The 22,791-nt window shown below is 38.3% G+C and overlaps 1 protein-coding gene across 4 annotated transcripts in view; it reads right to left on the bottom strand.

Moving 5' to 3' along the window:
- The window catches only part of Foxj3 (forkhead box J3), a 107,081-nt gene that overhangs the window by 52,206 nt on the left and 32,084 nt on the right, over positions 1 to 22,791 (bottom strand). For all 4 annotated transcript variants that reach the window (XM_041651691.1, XM_041651692.1, XM_041651689.1 and 1 more), the window contains exons 3-4: positions 17,374 to 17,698; positions 4,857 to 4,931 (exon numbers count right to left, since the gene is read on the bottom strand). In XM_041651691.1, coding sequence (XP_041507625.1) covers positions 4,857 to 4,931; positions 17,374 to 17,698 — 400 coding nt within the window. The remainder of the gene's footprint in view (positions 1 to 4,856; positions 4,932 to 17,373; positions 17,699 to 22,791) is intronic.

Raw genomic sequence — 22,791 nt, forward strand, 5'->3', positions numbered from 1 at the left:
GTAGGATACACAGACAGAGAAAGGACTCCAACTCAAAGAAGACAAAAAGAAACTTGTTCTCCTAAAAGGAATAGTTGCGAGGCAAAATAATTTCATTTTGTGTTTCTTTAGGTGAAAAAAAAAAACAGTAACAATGTGGCTCTTCAAATTTATTTCAAAGAACAGAGGAAAAACAGATTAGGTGAAAAAAAAAACAGTAACAATGTGGCTCTTCAAATTTATTTCAAAGAACAGAGGAAAAACAGACTTCTTACATGACGAAAAAAGTAATTCAACAAGCACTTTGGGTCTCAACTGCTTTTTCTACTTCTCTGATAACACAGCGAACAGGAAGCCATACAATGAAATGGAACGTTGTTATATGTCAATTACTTGTTGCAAGGAAGCTGCTTGTTGGTTCCTGGCAGCCCAGCTAGCCTCAGACCTGAAATAATCACACAGAAACTGTATTATTTAAATCACTGCTTGGCCCATTAGCACTGTCTTCTTATTGGCTAACTCTTACATATTAATTTAGCCCATCTCCATTAATCTGTGTATTGCCACGTGACAGTGGCTTACCGGCAAAGTTTCAGCATGTCTGACTCTGGTGGGTGCTCCATGGTGTTTCTCTCTCTGCCTTCCTTCTCCCAGCATTCGGCCTAGCTTTCCCTGCCTACCTAAGTTCTGCCTTGTTATAGGTCCAAAGCAGTTTCTTTATTCATTAATGGTAATCACAGTGCACAGAGGGGACTCCCACATCAGTTAATTCTACCTTTTGGCTTAATGGGCCAAGACCAGAACTATAAGAGATGAAAAAATCTCTCCCATACCTCAAACCACAATCTATTCCCACCTCACTCTGGACCAATGGTTTCTCCCGCTGTGGTGAACGACAATTCTATATAAAGACAGGTATGGGAGAGGCACTCAGCTACAAAAGAAGTGAAACTCACTTGCTCAGTAATCATCCTAAAGCTCTGCAGATCACAGATTACTTGGAAGGAAGAGGAGCAACACAGAGGGAAAGTTCTGAAGCCACTAACATAATCTCTGCCATTAACTGACCTAAAAATTTAAATCATCAAGGTAGATGGAGGTGGCATACACCTTTAATCTCAGCACTCAGGAGGCAGAGGCAAGTAGATCTCTGAGTTCTGGGCCAGCCTGGTCTACAGAGCAAGTTCTAGGACAGCCAGGACTGAATAGAAAACCTGTCTCAAAAAAGTGAAAAAAATACAATCCAAAAAATGAGTGGAACTGGGGGCTGAAAAGAGACATCGTAATGAAAAACTGAAGAGTCAGGTGCAGCTCTTCCTGAAGTATTCTTCTTTAGTTTAATCTAGTCTTCTACAGCCATTAAGTAAATACGACCAGAACAGATGTCTCCAACTCCAAACTGAATATGAACAAGGAGTAAGTACCTTGGCCTTGCTCTTAATTATGTCTTCTATAAAGAAAGTGAGTTAACATTGAGGTTTCAAAAACATTTCAAAAACAATGGAATTTTGCAAAATTCATTCAGTCTCACAAAGGGGCTGGAGAGATGGTTCAGAGGTTAAGAGCACTGGCTGCTCTTAAAGAGGACCCAGGTTCAATTCCCAGCACCAACATGAAAGCTCACAACTATCTGTAACTCCAATCCCAAGAGATTCAAAAACCTCTTCTGGTCTCTGGAGGTACCAGGCAGACACATGATAAACAGACATATATACAGATAAAACACCCACACACATAAAATAAATAAACTTTAAGTAACAAATAAAAATGACTTTATTCACAGAAATGTATTACTTAGATTACTTAGTAAGATCAACTTCACAACATAACTTCTAACTATAATCAATAAGGACCATGGCCACTATTCAAACCAAGCTTTGGGATCCCAAGTGAAAGCAATCATACTATCATAAACCTAGTTTGTGAGATTAAATAAATTAATGAGAACAACGGCAAGCTTGATGAATATAAGACATTAAAACTAGAGATAAATGGTAAAAGCTGAAAACTCCATACCTCTTAGTATTCAACTCACCTCTAACTTTTAAAAGTCTCTTTTTAATTTTGTGTTATGTGTGTCTGTAATGTGGGATTCCCCTCTGTATGCTGTGAATATGTTTTATAGCCACTGGTTAATAAAGAAGCTGGTTTCAGCCAATGGCTTAACAGAGTAAAGCCAGGAGGAAAATAACAGATGTAGACAGAGAGTAGGCAGGGCTGAGGAGATGCCATGTAGCTGCCAAAGAAGAAAGATGCCTGCCCGAGAACCTTACAGGTAAACTATGAGCCTTGTGGTAAAATACAAAATAAATGAAATGGGTTAATTCAAGATGTAAGAGCTAGCTAAGAATACGTTAGAGTTATTGGCCAAACAGTATTGTAATTAATACAATTTCTGCATGATTATTTCAGGTCTGGGTGGCCAGGAATGAACAAGCCGTCTCTATCTACATGTCTGTGTACATGTTTTTGTAAATGGGTATAGGTACCTATGGAGGCCAGAAGAGGGTGTTGAATTTCCTGAAGCTACAGATTTGGGTGAGTGTGAGCTAACTAATACAAGTGCTGTCCCCCTGTAAGACTAGTACACAACTTTAACTACATTTTGAAATAAACCTAAACCCAAAGATGACTGCAAAACGAACCCTACATATTTAAAATTGGCCTTAGTTCGTGATACTATTTAATTAAAGAAGGAAAGGGTTTTACCTTCTGTGCATAAGAAAATAAAACTGGCAGTCAAGTGTGTAATTCCAATTGCTAACAATTTAGTTACCTTAATAAATAGTTAGAATATAAGCAGAGAGCTTGGTGGTGGTAGTGAATGCCTTTAATCCCAGCATTCGGGAGGCAGAGGCAGGCAGATCTCTGTGAGTTCGAGGCCAGCCTGGTCTACAAGAGCTAGTTCCAGGACAGGCTCCAAAGCTACAAAGAAACCTTGTCTCAGAAAAAAAAAAAAAAAAAAAAAAAAAAAAAAAGAATATGGGTATAAATAAATTAAATAGTTAGAAATTAGGTGTTCACTTTAGTGATTATTTACTCCCTCTAAAAGTTAAGAAATAGGCATGATGGCACACACTAGCAATTCCAGCCCTAGAGAAGCAGAAGCCTGCTTGCAAGTTCAAGCCCAGCCTGGTCTCCAAAGCAAACACCAAGCCAACAGGGCTACATAGTAAGACCTGTCTCAAAACATAGAAATAAGCAAAATTTTAAAATCAGAATCAAATGTTTATAAAATCTAATTTGTGCCTTTGTAGATTTAAATTATTTCTTGTCTTTTATAAATGGTTTTCAATCTGATTCAGGTTCTATGAAAATTGCTGGGTGTGATTATGCACAATTTTAAACCCTAGCACTTGGAAAAAGTGGCAGATACAGACAGATCGCTGTGAATTTGAGGCCAGATTGATCTACATAGCAGGTTCAAGGCCAGCCAGATCTATGAAGATTCTGCCTTTCTTTAAAAGAAAAAGCAATTGTGAGGGACATTCAAAAGAAATTTTTCGTTATCAATTCCCCCTCACAATGCTAGAGTGATGAGCATAAATAAAAAGTAAAAGAGTAAGACTATTCTAATCACCTATGAAAAGTCAATGAAAGCCTCTGGGAGAGCAAATCCTCAAAAGTGCTGTGAAACACCACTGCTTAGGAGTGTGGGCATCAAGAAAAAAAGGGAAGATACAGTATGCTTATCAACAGGGGTGTCTCCTCAATGCCAATGACCACTGTGCAAGCAACTAGGGTTCAACAGTGAACAAGATAAGCATGATTTAAATAAAAATGTAGACTCTGTAGATAAATAATGAAGAGTAGCAACTAAGGTGTGGGGTCAGTATTCCTGAAAGACCGTTGGCTGCTGGTGAAAGATCCTGTAAACACAGAGAACAAGCCCTAAAACAGACCAGTTTAGCACCTGATGCAACATAATAGTGGCTATAGTGAGAGAAAACATGTGTCAGTGAAGTAGTACTAGAGCTCAATCTTAAGGGAGAAACAACAAGAAGCCAAAAAAGTAGGAGTGGGAAAGAATTGTACGACCATGTGAAAGACACGCTTACAAACCGTAAAGATGATCTTCACAGTAAGTCATGAATGAGCTAAACTACAACTGAAATGACAGAATAAAATGAAAAGAAAATTTCTAACAAAGAATAGACACCTAACCACTCAAGTAAGAACATTATCTGCCAACAGGCATAACTATCTCAGAGTACAAATCTAGCAACTCATGTTGACAAGCAAGTATGATTTGACCTAACAACCTAAGTTTTAAAACAAAATGGGGAGTGTGCTCTGAATGAAACTGTAACTCTATCAGGAGACAATAAAGCAACTACGAGAATGGAGTAGGAAGGATCTTTTATTTCATTAGAGCACTTTTCTACCAGCCAAGTGCACAGTTCCACCCCCAGACAGCTAACCCACCAGAGCTCCTGACAAGCAATATCAGATTAGATTCCACACACAACACTAAGAAAACCACCAAGCAAAAGCTAGGTAAAGCAGGGCAAGCTATCAATGAAAAGCTCTAGCTGGCTTCTTTATTACTTTAAAAGAAGTCTCAACCTGATGAGGGAAGGGTGACATAGGGTGGCAAAGCGCTTAATCGCAGCAGTCAGGAGGCAGAGGCAGGCAGATATCTGTAAATTCCAGGATAGCCATGATAGAGTGAGACCCTGGCTCAAAAAAAAAAAAAAAAAAAAAAACCCAATAAATAAATTTTTAGAAGGACCCGGGCCTTATCACATATCACCTAAGCCAGAATGGGCTGGAGTACTTGCTGTTTTGCAAAAAAAACTCTTGATCAATGAACTAGATAAGGTCTTGATTCCTATGTGCCAAGACACTTATCACTTCAATTTAAGAAAATGTCCTACCTTTCCGGGATCATCCTTGGATCGAGGCACTTTAAGGAAACATTTGTTCAGTGACAGATTATGTCGTATGGAATTCTGAAATTAAAGAAGAAAACCATTGTTGGGTCAATGAACTATGAAAACACCTACTCCATCTTTAAAAACAAAATAAGAAGCCTACATATTTCTATGAATTGGAATAGTTAGTTACAAGTAGAGCTAACTTTGAATATGTGCTTCACGAACTGGAAGGTGGGTATAAGTGCTTGCTGTACCTGCAGAAGACCAGAGCTTGATTCTCAGCATTCAAATCAGGCAGCTTACAGCCACCTGCAACTCCAGCTTCAGAAAATCCAATATCCTGTTACTGTTTTCAAGAATACCCACCCCTACATGCAATACCTATATAGACTCACATATATTTTTTAAAAAATATAAATAAATGAGCTTCAAAGTTAAATCTTTCTAGTTCTCAAATTAAGTATAGCATAATGTAAATGAAAAAAGGTTATTGGAATTGTCAACTCCTAGCAGATTTAATAACGATATGTGTGTGTTATTATGAGTGTACTATGTATAGGTATATACACATATATGTATATAGTGATATGTGTATATAGTGCTGTGTGCATATATATATATATATGTATATAGTATTTAATTGCTTACAAACTTTACTGGTACAGAAGATGCCTATGATGCAACGCTAAACATTAAATATCAAACAGAATTATATAAATACCATGCTTTAACTGTGTGTGTGTGTGTGTGAGAGAGAGAGAGAGAGAGAGAGAGAGAGAGAGATATTGATTTATATGTGTGAGTGTTTTGCCTGCATTATGTCTGTGTACCACATGCAGGTATGTCCAGTGTATACAGAAGCCAGAAGAGGGCGCCAGATCCCCTGGAACTGGAGTTAAAGAGGACAGGTTTGAGCTACTACACATAGGTACTGAGAACTGAGCCCAGGTCTTCTGGAAAAGTACCAAGTGCTCTTAATCTCTGAATCATAATTTCAACCTCTTAACTGTGGTTACTTACATATTTATTTATTCTTGGAAATAAATCAGAATGCCAAATGTCAGAAGTTACTCTACAAAGGCTTTTAGGTGATAACTATATTATTCTTTTTACTCTCCTACAAGGTCCAAATGGTTTATAAGGTACAAGTACTACCACTATTAAGAGTTTCCTAAAGTGTTAAAGGACAGGGACATACAGCCCTTGCTCTGCATGTACAAGTCAGATTCACTCTTCAGCACTCAACAAAACAAAGTTAAAAAGTCCACCGTGCTACAGGTAAACTCGAAATCAGAACATTTTAAGAGAAAACAAACTATCATATGATAAATACATAGTTCAGAACTTTAAATTAAAAAATTAGATAGATACAGATATCATTTAAACGATAATATTGGAGCTTTCACAAACAGCTATAGCCATCTTGGAATAATGTTTTCTGAAAAAGATATAAACACACCAGTTTACCAACATCTATATGAACTTTCAGCTTGAAAAGTTACTTTTTAACTAAACAGCTATTTTTAAAAAATATGTATAGAAGAGAATCAGTTTAAATATTATAGATAAAAGAATACATCTGGTGACTTATTGTTCCTTTCTTATTGAAAAAGGTACATAAAACTTTACTGTGTACACCACATCCATTTTTTTATTTATTTAACTTACGTCTACATACATGTATGTGCATGTGTGGAGAAGACAACTTGTAGGGGTCAGCTCTTGCCATCATCTAGGCCCCAGAGATGGCAATCAGGTCAACAAGCTTGGTGGTTAAGTACCTTTATCTACTAAGCCATCTCACAGACCCACCAGAGCCCTTCAGTCATTTTTAGGAGGAAAGGAATGAGAAAGAGTAACAGAGGTGGTGAATATTAAGTGAGGGTACATATGTACGGACACAAGTAATATAATGAAAACCCTTGCCCTGTAATACACACTGATAAAAGCGGGAAAAAAACAGAACAATCTATTTCTCTGAAGCAAAAACAAATCTCACTGATCTATTACAAAGGCAAATTATAGATATGAGGTTCTATTTGTAATAGAAAAAATACATGAAAAGATACTGGGTCAGTGGGTTATTAAAACATGAAGGTGAAGAGGATCTGGGAGGAAGAGAGAGTTTAGGATGGACATTAAAGTGTCAAAGAATAAAAATTAGTAAGATATAACTTTGCTGGGTACAGAAGGCCAGGAAAATATCTAAATTCCTCAATACAATAGAAAAGAACCACCAACTTAGGTGACAGAAAAATACCTTTGGAGAACTGTGTTTGTCAAACAATCTATTCACAAATAAATGGGACTAGACAATGACTCTAAGCAGAAAATATCAATAAAGCCCCCTTTTTCCAATTAAATGCTCAAAAATTCATTCCCAAACAACTTCTGTTTGTCCATTTATCTCCATTTATCTTCAAATGGCCAATTATTTAGTAGAGATAGATGGGTTCCAACCACATTCCACAACTCCTTTAAATGGTATCTTTGGAGGTCCTTTTTGGGCACAATGTCTATTTTTAATATAAATTCTGAAGTCTATTCAGAGTGCTTAGCCCTAAATGGGGAATCTATATCATATTCCTTCCCTCCAGGCTAGGGGATCTAAGGAGAAAGGGGGCAAAAAGACTGTAAGAATCCAGGGGTTGTGAATGACTTAAGGAAATGGTGCTTTCCCAACACAACAGGATAGATACAACACATTTGAACTCAGAGATTCTGACAGCATGCACAAAACCTACATAAGCCCAAGCCAGACAAAATGCTAACAAAGAGAAGAGGTCAACATGAAGTCCCACCCTTAGCTAAGGAGCTACTGACATCTCATTGCTGTGAGGAGACAGGAAAGCCAGTATTCTTCAAAGGAGGGATGCCTGGTGTATGGACCATACTCTAAGGCAGACTCCATGTTCAAGAGTAGTCAACAACTCAACCCAGATTCAAACAGCTTTTTAATTAAGGGGTAGGGAATAAGGATAGGTGGGTAGGAAAATAGAAGAGGATGAGGATGTATATGACAACATATCAAATTCTAAAGTAAAAAAAAACATTTTTAAGAATTCTTTAGTCTAAGGATGAATACAGCAGAACTTTCCTCTCCAAAGCTTATTTATATAAAATATAATATCTCAAAATATTCTCTCAAAAATGTACATATTTTTGTCAAGAGATGTATACAGATTATATTTTGAAACCCATGTCAGTACCAAACTGCAAATTTACAATCTAAGAATGGTAATTCTACCTCTGCTTGGAATGTAAGCAACTACAAAGAATACTTCATCTCTAACAATGTCAAAACACTAGGGTATTTTTTTCTTAAAGTCATTTGGAACTGTATCAGATCTCAGACCACAAGGCAACTAATGACACTGCATTCCTGGGGGTAGACAGGATCAGATTTCATTGTATACATATGTAAAATTATTCAAAATAAAGATTTAAAAACACATTCCTAATAACAAGGCTATTCCAGGGAAATTGGATATGCAAACTGTCTCATCCTTTAGCAGAACATTGACAAGCTGATCACCATCAAGCAGGTTCTAAGAAACGTACTTTTAAAAAAAAAAATTGTTTCAAGAGAACGTTTTTCTGTGTAGCCCTGGCTGACAGAGAACTCACTTGGTAGACCAGGATGGCCTCAACTCAAAAGAGATTCTCCTGTTGGGATTAAAGATGTGAGCCACCCACCACACCCAGCCAAAACCTTTATTTTAAAAGATCGAGTATTGGGAGTAGCAAGTCAGTCTATTAGTAACAAGAGCCCCAGACAAAGTCATACTCACTCTCAACATTTTCTCCATAAGCATTCACCATGTGCTCATTAGAAAGATTGGAGTAGGGTAAACCATCCAGACAGCAGGTCTCCATAGTAATACAGAAGAAAGACGTGAATGTCAGGAGAAGAACGGTGATAGACTACCTACTAAGTCTACCAACTTTCATATTGTTTTCCCCCACCTCATTTTTTGAGGCAGGATTTCTCTGTGTAGCCCTGGCTGGCCTGGAACTCACTATGTAGACCAAACTGAGATCCGCCTGCCTCTGCCTCCCAAGTGCTGGGACTAAAGGCGTGCAACCACCACTAAACAGGTTTTTTTGTTTGGTTTTCCCTTCCTAGATTTTTGTCACAGCATAAATATCTAAGTCTGAAGTGATGGCAACAAAATCTCTCCTCATACTACTCTGGTAAGGCTTCATTACTTCTGGGAAAAAGATGGAAATAAAGTACTTCTACAGAGAAACAAGAAACCCTATGCAAGGATACAGGCAAAAATCTACTGGTTCTATAGGAAAAAGCAGAAACAAAACCCTTTTCCTCTAGGAACGGTATGAGCTGCTGCAGTGCACCCTGAGAACTGACACTGATAGAATACAGATGGGTCAGCTACATCTCAGGAAAGAGCAGAGGGTCCCATCCAAAGCCAACTACAGCTACAAGACTACTCTGGCATGAACTAGCAGAACTTCAAATAACAAACAGCAGTTTGGTGACAGAGCACAAAAGCACTGAACAATACTGCTGCCTGTAAATAGTCACGTTATGTCCATATAAACACCTAAAACCTAAGAGGATGAGAAAATGGGGGGGGGGAGTCTATAGCATACAAATCCCCTGTTGAAGTACAACAGGAGCACACCGCTAAAAGAAAGTATGTAATATGCATAAGACAAAGTCACCATCACCACCTAAATTTAGTTCATCTAAGAACATCACACAAAATTTAAAAACCAATAAAAACGAGGGCTAAAGGTATAGCTCAGTGGTAAGAGTGCTTGTGTGCCATGCATGAGCTATTAGGATAGATTCACTAAACACACACACACACACGTGCACGTGAGCAAACTCAAATGCACACTCACACATACTCTTACACCTCAGTTGGGCCTGGTAAAACAAATCTATAACTCAGCACTTGTGTAGCATAGGCAGAAAGATCAGGAATACAAGGCTTATATAGAAAATAGGGGTGGGAAGGAAACTACACTACTGTGTATATTATAGATAAAATGCTGAAAACCCCAAAGAAATCTTGAAGGCAATGTAGAAAGAAAAAATACTATGTGTAGAGAACTAAAGATTAAAATTTCAGTGTGTTTTTTCAAACTATGTGAGACAGAAACTGAGTGACATCTTAAGTGATTAAAAGGGGGGAAATATCAACTACATATAAGGATAATCTCTATTAAATATGAAGCAAAGGGCTGAAGATGCAGCTCAGTGGAAGACTGCCTGCCTGGCCTGTTCAACTCCTAGCAAAAAAAACAATGAGGCAAAGTCTATATGTGATGGTGAACACCTCAATCAGGAAGCCAAATCAGAGAATTACAAGTTGGAGGAATATACAGTGACGTCCTGTTTTTAAAAAAAGGTGGGGGTTGGAGAGACGGTTCAGCAATTAAGAACAGTTGTTGTTCTTTTAGAAGATCATGGTGAGTTCAATTCCCAGCACTCATATATGATGGTTTCACAACCGTCTATAACTCCAGTTCCAGAGAATTAGATGCCATCTTCTCGCCTCTATGAGCACAGTGTGCACCTGGTGTACAGACATCTATGGAGGTAAGACATCCATACACAAAAAGTAAAAATAAATCTCAGGAAAAAACTAATACAAAAGAAAAAAATAAAATAATGCACTTCCTGTGTCTCCAGCTAGCAGTGTTACAAGAAAAACAAAAATGTAAACAAAAATATAAAAGTAAATAGAAATTAAGATTACAAAATTTAAATGGATCAGAAATGGCCACAAAAAAAAAAAAACAGTGAAAGTATAATTAGCCCAGTGGTGGTGGCAGCAATGGAAAAAAAAAAAATTATAATGGAGTGATTTGGGTCTCTGTATGATGATGTGCTAGATAGTTTGAAAATATGAACTAATTAAATGAGAGGGTATCTAATTTAGAAGGGATTAATGTAATATCAACTATAAAAATTATAAAAATTATTATTTTTGTTTTATCACTAAAATGTTGGTTAATTTGAGTGCTAAGATACAGGCCTTAGAAAAACCTAATAAAACGGATCACAGAGATAGTGAAATCCAGACAGAGGAATTTAATGAAGAGCTAATTTCAGTGTTGCACTATAAGAATAGAAAGAAACAGGGCTGGAGAGGTGGCTCAGTAGTTAAGAGCATTGCCTGCTCTTCCAAAGGTCCTGAGTTCAATTCCCAGCAACCACATGGTGGCTCACAACCATCTGTAATGAGGTCTGGTGCCCTCTTCTGGCTAACTGTATACATAATAAATAAATATTAAAAAAAAAATAGAGAGGAACAGCCTAAGCTTTTCAGATAACCAATTTTAATACAACCAGTAACCTTACAGGACTTGCCGAGAAAGGCTCTGTCAACAGCTAACTGGACACCTGGGTCAACGTTAGATTTAAGAAGATTCAAGGAAACAATAGTCTCATATGGCATGCATTCACCTTTTGGGAAGCAAAGTGACTCATGGTCACTTTGTATTAGCATTATCCCTAATGACTGGATAAAGGTTAAAGGTATTTTATTTTAGAGCCTAATCCACAATTACAATGGAGTACCTGGCTCAGAAGAGGCTAAGATTATTGAACAACAGAGTAAAGCTAAAGATAGGGATATCTCCCAAGATCAAATTCATGGAGGAGACTACACTACTATAGAAAGGAAGGCTGTATATGCTGACCACACCCTAGATTTATGCCACACAGCAGCTTTGAATGCTTGGGACAGAATTAGAGAATTATAAAAGAAAATTGAGTCATTTACTAAAACTATACATGGCTCAAAACTTTTATGGATTTCTTACAAAGACTAACTTCAGCAGCAAATAGAAAGATACCAAATTCTGAAGCTACACAAATAAAAACTGAATGACAAAAGGATAATGAGGCAATTAAAGGCAAGGCCAGCCACTTTTGGAGGAATGGATTTCGTGAAATGGATGGATGGATGAATTGCTCCTGACAAAATACAAAGAGGAGATTCTATTAATTATTTAGAATATAAAATAGGGTTACAAAATATTAGACCCCAAAAAGTACATATTAGAAGAGATCAATTACAGAATCTGAATGACTTCCAAAGATTGCTAGGAGACATTTCCCATCTGTAGCCCACTATTGGGATAGGTGCTGATGATCTGATCAATTTAAAGAAAACCTTAGATGGTGACAAGGACTTAACTAGTCCCGGGGAATTATCATCTGAGGCTGAGAGAGAATTGACTTTGATTAAAGAGAAATTACAGAAGGCACACGTGGATTGTACAGATTCAAATCTTAACTGCATTCTGATCATATTGCCATCCAAACATTCCCCTACAGAAATTTTTTTTTAATTTTTTTTTTATTGAGAAAAGGAGAAAAAAAAAAACAAGTTTCCACCTCCTCCCAGCCTCCCATTTCCCTCCCCCTCCTCCCCCCTACGCCCCCTCCTCCCACCCTTCTCCCTCTCCCCCCACTCCTTTCCCCCTCCTTCTCCAGTCCAAAGAGCAGTCAGGGTTTTCTGCCCTGTGGTAAGACCTAGGACCTCCCACCTCCGTCCATATCTAGGAAGGTGAACATCCAAACTGGCTGGGCTCCCACAAAGCCATCACATTACGTAGGATCAAACCCCCGTGCCATTGTCCTTTGCGTCTCATCAGCCCTCATAGCACCTTCATCTGGTGATAGATGGAGATAGAGACAGAGACCCACACTGGAGCACTGGACTGAGCTCCCAAAGTCCCAATGAGGAGCAGAAGGAGGGAGAACATGAGCAAAGAAGTCGGGACCACGAGGGATGCACCTACCCACTGAGACAGTGGAGCTGATCTATTGAGAGCTCACCAAGACCAGCTGGACTGTGACTGAAAAAGCATGGGATAAAACTGGACTCTCTGAACATGGCGAACTATGAGGGCTGATGAGACGCAAAGGACTTCCCCTACAGAAATTTTAACGCAGAGGAAAGATATTATCTTAGACTGGACCTTTTTACCACATAAACCGAGTAAAAAATTAAAATCTTATATGGAAAAGGTCTCTGAGTTAATTCTAAAAGGAAAACTGAAACTTTGTCAATTAGCAGAAATAGACCTAGCAGGAATTATACCGCGTTTTAATAATGATGAAACTGACAAATTATGGGAAGAAAGTAAACACTGACAAAGAGCTTGTAGTAATTTTTGGAGGAGAGATTAGCAACAACTATCCCAAAAGCAAGATAATTCAACACATAAAGAGAACTAGCTAGATTCTTCCTCACATTGCACAAAACACACCAATAACTGGAGCCCCTAAAGTCTATACTGGTGCAATAAAATCAAGAAAGGCAGGTTACAAATCAAAAAATTTAAGAAAGTGGAACAAAGTTCCTACGATTCTATCCAAAACAGAATTATATGCTATTCTCATGGTACTAAGGGATTTTAAAGAAACCCTGAACATAGTTATCAATTCACAATATGCAGAAAGTTGTTTTGTACATATTGAAACCTCTGGATTTATACCAGATGATACAGAATTAACTTCATTATTTATTCAGTTACAAGATATAATGAGGAACAGACATCATCCCATATACATAACACACATCCAGCTGGGAGGTGGTGGCACACATCTTTAATTCCCCAGGAGGCAGAGGCAGGCAGATCTCTGTGAGTTCGAGGTCAGCCTGGTTTAATTCCAGAACAGGCTCCAAAGCCACAGAGAAACCCTATCTGGGGGGGAGGGGGGAAGACACCAAACAACAACAACAAAAAAATAACAAACATCCGATTCCATATGGGTCTGCCAGGTCCTCTAGCACAAAGTAAGGGAAAAATCGATCAAGTATCGGAAACATGCTGAAGGACTCAGAATTTCACACACACATACACAAAATCATGTCACTAGCAAAGGTTTAAAATAAGACTTTTCCATCACGTGGCAACAAGACAAAGAATTATAAGGAAATGTCTTAGTTGTTCTTTATATAACCAAACACCACTACCTGCAGGAAGCAATTCAAATGGTACTCAAAGGAAATATGGCAGGCAGATGTGTTCCATTTTTGTGAAATTTTGAAAATTAAAATATGTACACCATGCCATTGGTGCCTATTCATGTTTTCAACGGGCAACTGTTTTGAGTTCAGATATGTTAATTCAGTAATTATACATTTGCTAGACGTTATGGTCATCATGGGTATGCCTGTACAAATAAAGACAGACAATGCTCCAGCATATGTCTCTAAGAAAATGAAACTGGTTTTCGCTTATTATAATATAAAGTATATTACAGGTATACCACATAATCCTACAAAGCAGACATATAGCAGAATCAAACTGAACTGTAAAGGATATGTTAAATAAACAGAAATGGATAATAAATACCCCCAGAAATAAAATGCATAATGATTTATTAACTTTGAATTTTCTAAATGCTAATGAGAAAGGAAAAACAGCTGCAGAGAGACATCAGATAGTTAAAAAAAAAAAAAACTACAGAATTAAATCAGTCAATATACTTTAAAGATTTACTGACCTCAGAATGGAAACCAGGGCATGTGTTACGTTGGGAAAGGGTTTTGTTTTTGTTTCCAAAGGAAAAAAAAAAGTTATGGATACTATCAAAATTGATAAAGATTTGATTTGAACAAGAGACCTTCTTAATTAGAAGAGACGATAGTTCATTAAGCACCATGGCCATTTAATCTAAATTAACCTATAAAACTAACAAATGCTTTTCATTTCATCAAATAAAACTTGCCAAAAGAGAATCTCCCCCAAATTTAGGGTTGGGGAACAGTTTTGTTCGGTCTTTTCAGGAAAATAAAGGAAGCCAGCTAAGGAATCTGAAGACTACTGGACAAATGAGACATCTGAAGAAAAAGGACAAATCACCCAGAAAAAAAAAATGTCAAGAAAAAGGGTAAATTGGCCTATGGGCATATCACATTTACAACAGAGTAAAATTTCATATATCTTCCCAAATGTTTGTTTCTGCTGTTCTCTACATACATACAATGCAAATGGTCTTTGTAGTCCCAATCCAACTAAATACTAAAGTTGGCTTTGGAGTTAGAATGTGGCTCTCTCTTTCTCTAAACCCAAGAATGCTTGTTAAAGTGAAATTCAAAATCTCTGTCTCATGTAAGAGAACCTGATATGAAAGAGAAGAAAAACAAAAATTTAAGGACTATTTTATTGCTACTAATCTCGTATTCCTTTGGTTTTTTTTTTTTTTTTTTTTTTTGGTTTTTCGAGACAGGGTTTCTCTGTGGTTTTGGAGCCTGTCCTGGAACTAGCTCTTGTAGACCAGGCTGGTCTCGAACTCACAGAGATCCGCCTACCTCTGCCTCCCAAGTGCTGGGATTAAAGGCGTGCGCCACCACCGCCCTTTGGTTTTTATACTGACCCTTTGAAAGCTTTTGTTAAGGTAAAAGATTTATAAGATTAATATGTATATATTTTAAATTTTTTGTCATGATATTAACGGTCATACAGAGTGCTAATTCTAAAAAAGAGGTTTCATTTCCCTTCTTGTACATGATTTCAGGTTTGCGATTCTATCAGTTTTCTGCAGTGAACCATGAGCACACACCTAACAGCAACCTTTGAAGTTTACAAAAGGAGGATGGGGACCCACAAAGACGATTCCTCCAGGACAATAAACACCACTAGGCTGATAAATACCACCTGAAGATCAGTTTTGAACTACAAACTGCTCAGAATAATTTTGAGGGGGCTAGCTGAGATGATCCAGTCTCACAGACTACAGACAAGCCCTGCACTTTCCCATTATGCAGAGACTGGACAAAAATAATGGTATAGCTACCTCTCCCAGACCCAAATTTTTCTTTTCAGGATTCCCTAAAGATACTGTCACACCCAGACAGCAGGAAGTAAATTTAAGAATTCAACACCCACATTCATAAGAAGTGAGGAAGGTAGTTTTTGGTCAATGGGTTGTGAATATCTGTCATTGTTTAGGGGGATTAGTTACAAGCTGTTATTTGGTAATGGTCAGAAAAAAAGCTAAGCAAAGAAAACTAGATTCAAGGTTCTTGTTTTGAAAAGAAAAATGGGAGGTTACAGATATGATAATATAAAGGTAGATTATTGAATCTACTTTTAAAAAACTACTAGTTTTAAATGATTTACACTAAATTGAACTTTTGTATATTGTTTCCTCCTGTCTTATCTTCCTCTCTAGAAATGGGTCTTCAACCAAGACTAGTCACCATCTTTTCTATTCCTGTGTCAATCCAGGACACAAGATTCACTAATAGTAGTACAACAGCCTGATACTTCCTTCCCCTCTCTGCCATTCTCCACACTATAGGTGGTTATGTGTTAACATTACAAATCTGATCTTAGTCACTTAAAACGTTCCTAAACGTTCCTATTTTAAATACATTTTATAAACTCATGTATTTTTAAGCATCCAAAGGCATATTCTGAACTACCTCACTGTCTACATGCATCCAGATTTTCTTTCTCACTTTCTAGGCTTTTCTTAAGTTGCTACGTTTGCAAAATTATTGCCCCTAGACTTCTCTTCAGCTTACAATAATCTACCAACTTCATATCTGCTCTTACTTTAAATATCAGATCTTTTTAAAACTTTTTTTGTATTTATTGCACTAATCCAAACCTTGACAAAAAGCACCTAGAGTGTCTGGTAGTAAAAACAAAAAATAGAGTTTAAATAAACTACTACTACTTGTTTAAAATGATGTTTTAATTCTGAGGTTTAAGTTTTGGCTGGGCAGAGTTGTCACATGCCTTTAATTCCAGCATTCAGGAAGCAGAGACCAGGACTACAGAGAGAAACCCTATCTCAAAGGGGGAAAAAAATTGGTTTTGTATCTTTCAAGGGGAAGCAGGGAACTAGAGTTCAAACAAGGGGCTTTATGCTTCCTAGGCAATCACCTACCACTGAGCTATAGCACAAAATTTTATGAATTCAATTTCAAAATATACTTCTAATCTAGAGGGATGGCTCAGTTAAGAACAGTGGCTGCTCTCCTAGTAGATCCAGCTTCAGTTCCCAGGACCTAAATGGTGGCCCAACACCATCTGTAACTCCTGTTCCAGTGGATCTGATACCTTCTGGCTTCCATGACCACCAGAAAGGCATGCAGTGTACAGACATACATGCAGGCAAAACACTAATAAACTTAAAAGTTTTTATAAACCTTAGAAAATGTATTTTTCCCACTGAAATAGTTAAAGCAGATTTGCTCAAAAAGCAAGCTATTAAAAATCATTTTTCATACTAATAAGCCAGTTAAGAGGGATTTTTTAATCTGCAAATTAGTAGAAAGAGAAAACAAACTCCCACGGCTGTTGCTTGGTCTCCAAGTGTGCAAGGTGGTATACACATATTCACATCAATCTATCAATCAATGAAATTAAAATTTTTTTCTCATTTTTAGCATCCTAAAAATGATTAAGACAGAATTTAATCTTTAGTTTTATGGCTTTCAACAAAGCTTCGTTGCAATTAACGCTATTATCATTGCTTATTGCACAAAAGCTTTAATTTAAACAAAATGCTTACCTTCCAACCACTGCCAGCCTCTCTATAATACGGGAAGTTATCACAAATCCACTGGTAAATCTCACTTAAAGTCATTTTCTTTTTGGGTGAGCTATTAATTGCGAATGTGATGAGGCTGGCATAACTGTACGGAGGTTTTCCATCTTTGTGCTGTTGGACTTCTTCCTGGTCCAGCGTTGTATTTGGGTCAAGGAGTGCATTCTTCTTAGACATTCCCGTTCCGTGTGCATTTTGTGTAGCATCAGATTTCTGTATGGCTGCTCTCATGGTAAGCTGTGGTAACCAGTCCATAGATGTTAGGCTGCTCTCCAGTTCAGATGTCATCCTGAAGGTAAATAGACTCCTTAGTGAATATCAAGGAAAACAACCCCTGTACCTCAAAATCATTCAATATTCATAAATCTAGAAGTTTCAAAGTAAGGGAAAGCTTGAGTTAATCTGGAGGGAAAGGCTGGGTTACATTAAAGACCAAACTAAATACTTAAGGGATTAACATTTCCTATCTTTTTTTCTTATTTTTTCCTCTGTCAAGTCATAAAGGGTTTAAAATACAAAATGGAGCACTGACTACCAATGCTAATGTTGGAAGGAAGTGAGAATGGGTGGCAGCAGGATCTTGGTATGAAAACTCAGTAGCCCAAGTTCTTACCAACACACCAAACTATACACTTTTTTCTTTTTTTTGTTTTGTTTTGTTTTTGTTTTTGGAGCCAGGGTTTTGCTGGAGCCAGGGAGCCTGTCCCAGACCTAGCTTGTCGACCAGGCTGGCCTTGAACTCACAAGAGATCCACCTCTTGTGTCTCTGCCTCCCCAGTGCTGGGATTAAAGGCGTGAGCCAACACAGCACAACCAAACAGTACACTTCCATCTCAATTTCTTTTACACAAATTTTATGAGCTATACAAAGGTGTACTGTTACGGGAGGTCCTCCCACTCCTCCAGCCTATCACCGCTGAGATACCAGCCCACTGGGGAGTGGTCTCTCTCCCTTTAAAAAAGCGGCCACTTCCCTCTCCTCACTCTCTTCACTTCCCTGCTCCGCCGGCGACTAGACTCCCTTCCTGGTTGCGCAGAGGGCTGCCGGTGATCTGTAAGTTTTTTCCCCTTTAAATAAATACCACCCTATTAATCATAATTACAAACTGGGGTGGCATTGTTTATGACTTACGCCTTCAGTTGGCACCCAACGTTTGGTTTTAGAACCTCTCCTTTCCCCGCTCCGCTGCCGGCCGCGAGTTCGGCTTGGCGGGAGCCCTCCCTTCCTCAGTCGCTGCCTGTGCCTTGCAGCGGCAGCCTTGGCCTCCCCACGTGGATTTAAACTCCACAGGCCCGCGTAGTCTCTGCCACGTGGTTTGCTTTTTTCTGAGTCATTTTTAAATCTCCCTTGCAAGCACAGCTCTTAAGTGGGGCGAACCAGAGCACGCGGTTGCTGAAAGCTGCAACCCCTCAGGGTGACTCTGTCACGTGGAGGCATAAGCGGCTTCCAGATTGCTCTTCTCTACCCCTGGATTCTGGGTTTCTGGTTCCGTCTCTGGAATTGATTTAATTACATTTACTTTGTTGAGCAACTTACATTTTCCAGTTTTTAACAAATACTAGGCAGACTCTGAAACAGGACCCTGTTTTCGTCGCGACTTGGCAACAGCGCCACCTGCTGGATAATAGGTAATATGGCAGTTTTCGTTTCCAACACGAATCTTACTGTTCTGGTTACCAATACAATGGGTTATATCATGCAAGGTTTATATGACTATGGGGATAACTTAATTTACTGGTTACTAGGTTTCAGTATTCTTTTGCATATTCTATCATTTAAAAAGATCATAGCACTCCTAAGAACCATACAATCTTTACTAAAAACTCATGCAGGTCAGGAGATTCAGGATTCAAAAGAGACGATAATAAAGACAATAATAAAAAGACTTGGAATGATTGAAGAAATGAATGGAGCTGGTGAACAGAGTAATAAGGCACAAGGACAGGATACAATGCCAACACCAGCTATTAGAACTGGCTTACCCAAGGTTTTAGCGGCAAACCCTATACTTAATTCTGACAAAGTGTCAACTTCTAAAGGCTCAAAGGGAGTCAGAGAAGCTAGATGGACGCCAATAGCAATGAATGATCTAAAAGAAATTAAGCAAGCTATTGTTAATTTTGGCTTGCACTCTGCATATGTAAAGGAAATGATAAGGATTTGGGCTTCTAATGCTAGAGCTACCCCCCATGATTTCCATCAGTTAGTGTCTGCAGTTTTAGATAATGGACCTTCCTTGATGTTTGGAATTTATTTCAGAGAAGAATCCAAACATATGGAACAGCAAAGAAGAGCAAAAGGTGTCGAGGTTTCCCAAGATCAAATTCTTGGTGCAGGAGAATATGCTGATCCACAGGTCCAAGCTCTTTATGATGATGAAGTACTGTGTCTATGTCACCAAGCAGCTTTAAATGCTTGGAATAGGATACAAGATCCAGCAAAAAGGGTTGAATCATATACCAGAATTAGGCAGGGACAGAGAGAACCCTTTATTGACTTTTTGCAAAGATTAATTAAGGCTCTGGACATAGGGGTAACAGACCCAGAAGCTAGACGAATACTTCTTGAATCTCTAGCTTTTGAGAATGCAAACAGAATGCAAAAAGATAATTGGGCCTTTAAAGTCTAGATCAGCACCTATGGATGGATGAATGGATTCAGCATACGACGTTTAGCTATAACGATGAATCTTGGGTAGGAGAAGCGATTTCCACAGCAATGAGGAGACATCAAAGTACCAGGTATTTTAATTGTGGTAAATTAGGACATCTGAAAAGGGATTGCAGGCACAGAATTTCTAGGAATATTATCTCCTCTGGGAATGACAAAAATAGGAGACCTAGGCCTTCAGGTATATGTAGGAGATGCGGTAAAGGCCAACATTGGTCCAACGAATGCAGGTCAACAACAGACAAACAAGGCAACCCGATACCGTCAGGAAACTCCTTGAGGGGCCTCTCGCAGGCCCCCAAGCCAACAGTGGCCCAGTCATTCCCAGTCACAGTGGAGAACGTGCCTCACCAAGAAAATTAAAAGCTCCAATTTCTGCTGTAAAAAGTAATACTGGTCTAAATGATGAAATACGTGTGGAGGATGAGTCAAAAAACCCAGTAGGACAGAGTAAACGTATATTTTGGCAGACTTCTATTAATGATCAAAGACCAAAGCTAAGAGTCTGTATAAATGGCACTTTTATTGAAGGCTTATTAGACACAGGTGCGGATGTAAATATCATTACCCCAGAATCTTGGCATCCGAATTGGCCTCTTCAAGAGGTAGATGTTCAGTTCCTGGGAATTGGAACCCTATCTCGTGTAAAACAAAGCACAAGATGGGTTGAATGCATAGGGCCCGGAGGGCAAATAGGAAGACTAAGGCCATATATAGCCAATATTGCGATAAATTTATGGGGCCGTGACCTGCTACAGCAATGGAATACCCAGATTAACATTCCTGTAGTTCCAGGAACTCATAATTCTGGGAAGGATATGATGAGGTATTATGGAAAAAGGTCACCAGCCATTCAGGCTGTACAAGAACATACAGCAAATACCAAACCTTTAGAGGTACCAACAGCCCTACCTTTAAAATGGCTAACTGAGAAGCCAGTATGGATCAAACAATGGCCTCTAGCTGAAGATAAACTACAGGCATTGGAACAGCTGGTGCAGGAGCAACTAGATGCTCACCATATTGAAGAATCAACCAGCCCTTGGAATTCTCCTGTGTTTGTTGTAAAAAAGAAATCTGGTAAATGGAGAATGGTGACAGATCTAAGAGCTGTCAACAAAGTAATTCAACCTATGGGCCCACTACAATCTGGAATTCCTTTGCCTTCTCTGTTACCAAAAGGATGGCCTCTTATATTTATTGATTTGAAAGACTGTTTTTTCACTATACCGTTACAAGAAAAGGATAGAGAAAAATTTGCCTTCACAGTGCCTACTTATAATAATTCTCAGCCTAATAGGAGATATCAATGGACTGTCCTCCCACAGGGTATGCTCAATAGTCCTACACTGTGCCAATATTTTGTAAATAAGCCATTGGAAATAATTCGTAAACAATTCCCCAAGTCCATCATTTATCATTACATGGATGACATCTTGTTATATGATTCAAATAAAGATACTTTAGAAAGGATGTTTGAAGAAGTAAAGAAAGTCTTGCCTAGGTGGGGATTACAAATTGCCCCTGAAAAGATTCAAAGAGGAAATTCTATTAATTACCTAGGTTACAGAATAGGGTTAGAGAAAATTAAAACGCAAAAGGCACAAATTAGGAGAGACCGCTTAAAGACTCTTAATGACTTCCAAAGATTGTTAGGAGACATTTCCAGTCTACGACCAGCTGTTGGGATAACACCTGATCTAATAGTTCATTTAAACAAAACCTGAGATGGTGATAAAGATTTGAATAGTCCAAGAAAACTGACAGCTGAAGCAGAAAAGGAACTGACAATGATTGAGGAAAAATTATAGGAGGCACATGTGGATAGGGTGAACCCAAATCTTAGCTGCATCCTAGTCATATTGCCTTCCAGAATTTCTCCTACAGGGATTCTAATGCAGAGGGAAGATATTACTTTAGAGTGGATATTTATACCTAATAAACCAAGTAAAAAATTAAACTTATGTGGAAAAAGTCTCTGAATTAATTATAAAAGGTAAGCTGAGACTTCGTCAACTAGCAGGTATAGACCCAGCAGAAATTATAGTGCCTTTTACTACTGAAGAAATAAAAAAGTTATGGGAAGACAATGAACCGTGGCAAAGAGCTTGTGCTAATTTTTTGGGAGAAATTAATAGCAACTATCCCAAAAGTGGTAGACTTAACCTCATAAAAAGAACTTCTTGGATTCTTCCTAGAATTGTATGTGATGCTCCAATAACTGGAGGCCGTACGTTCTATACTGATGCAAATAAATCAGGGAAAGCAGGTTACAAGTCAGATGAATTGAGTAAGGTGGAACAAAGCCCTTATAATTCTGTCCAGAAGGCAGAATTATATGCCATTCTTATGGTGCAAAGGGATTTTAAAGAACCTCTTAATATAGTTACAGATTCACAATATGCAGAAAGAGTTATCTTGCATATTGAAACCGCTGAATTTATACCAGATGACACAGAGTTGACTTCATTGTTTATCCAGGTACAAGACATAATCAGGAACAGGCTTTGTCCGATGTACATAACACACATCCGGTCCCATACAGGTCTGCCTGGTCCTCTAGCCCAAGGCAATGCTGAGATTGATCAGTTATTGATTGGAAGTGTGTTGCAGGCCTCAGAATTTCATAAGAAGCATCATGTCAATAGTAAAGGCCTAAAGAAAGAATTTTCCATTACTTGGCAACAAGCTAAGGACATTAAAAAGAGATG

This window comes from Microtus oregoni, unplaced genomic scaffold (assembly GCF_018167655.1).
Source record: "Microtus oregoni isolate MIOR12 unplaced genomic scaffold, Mior012 000005F_ref0000423, whole genome shotgun sequence".
In the NCBI taxonomy this organism is placed as follows: domain Eukaryota; kingdom Metazoa; phylum Chordata; class Mammalia; order Rodentia; family Cricetidae; genus Microtus; species Microtus oregoni.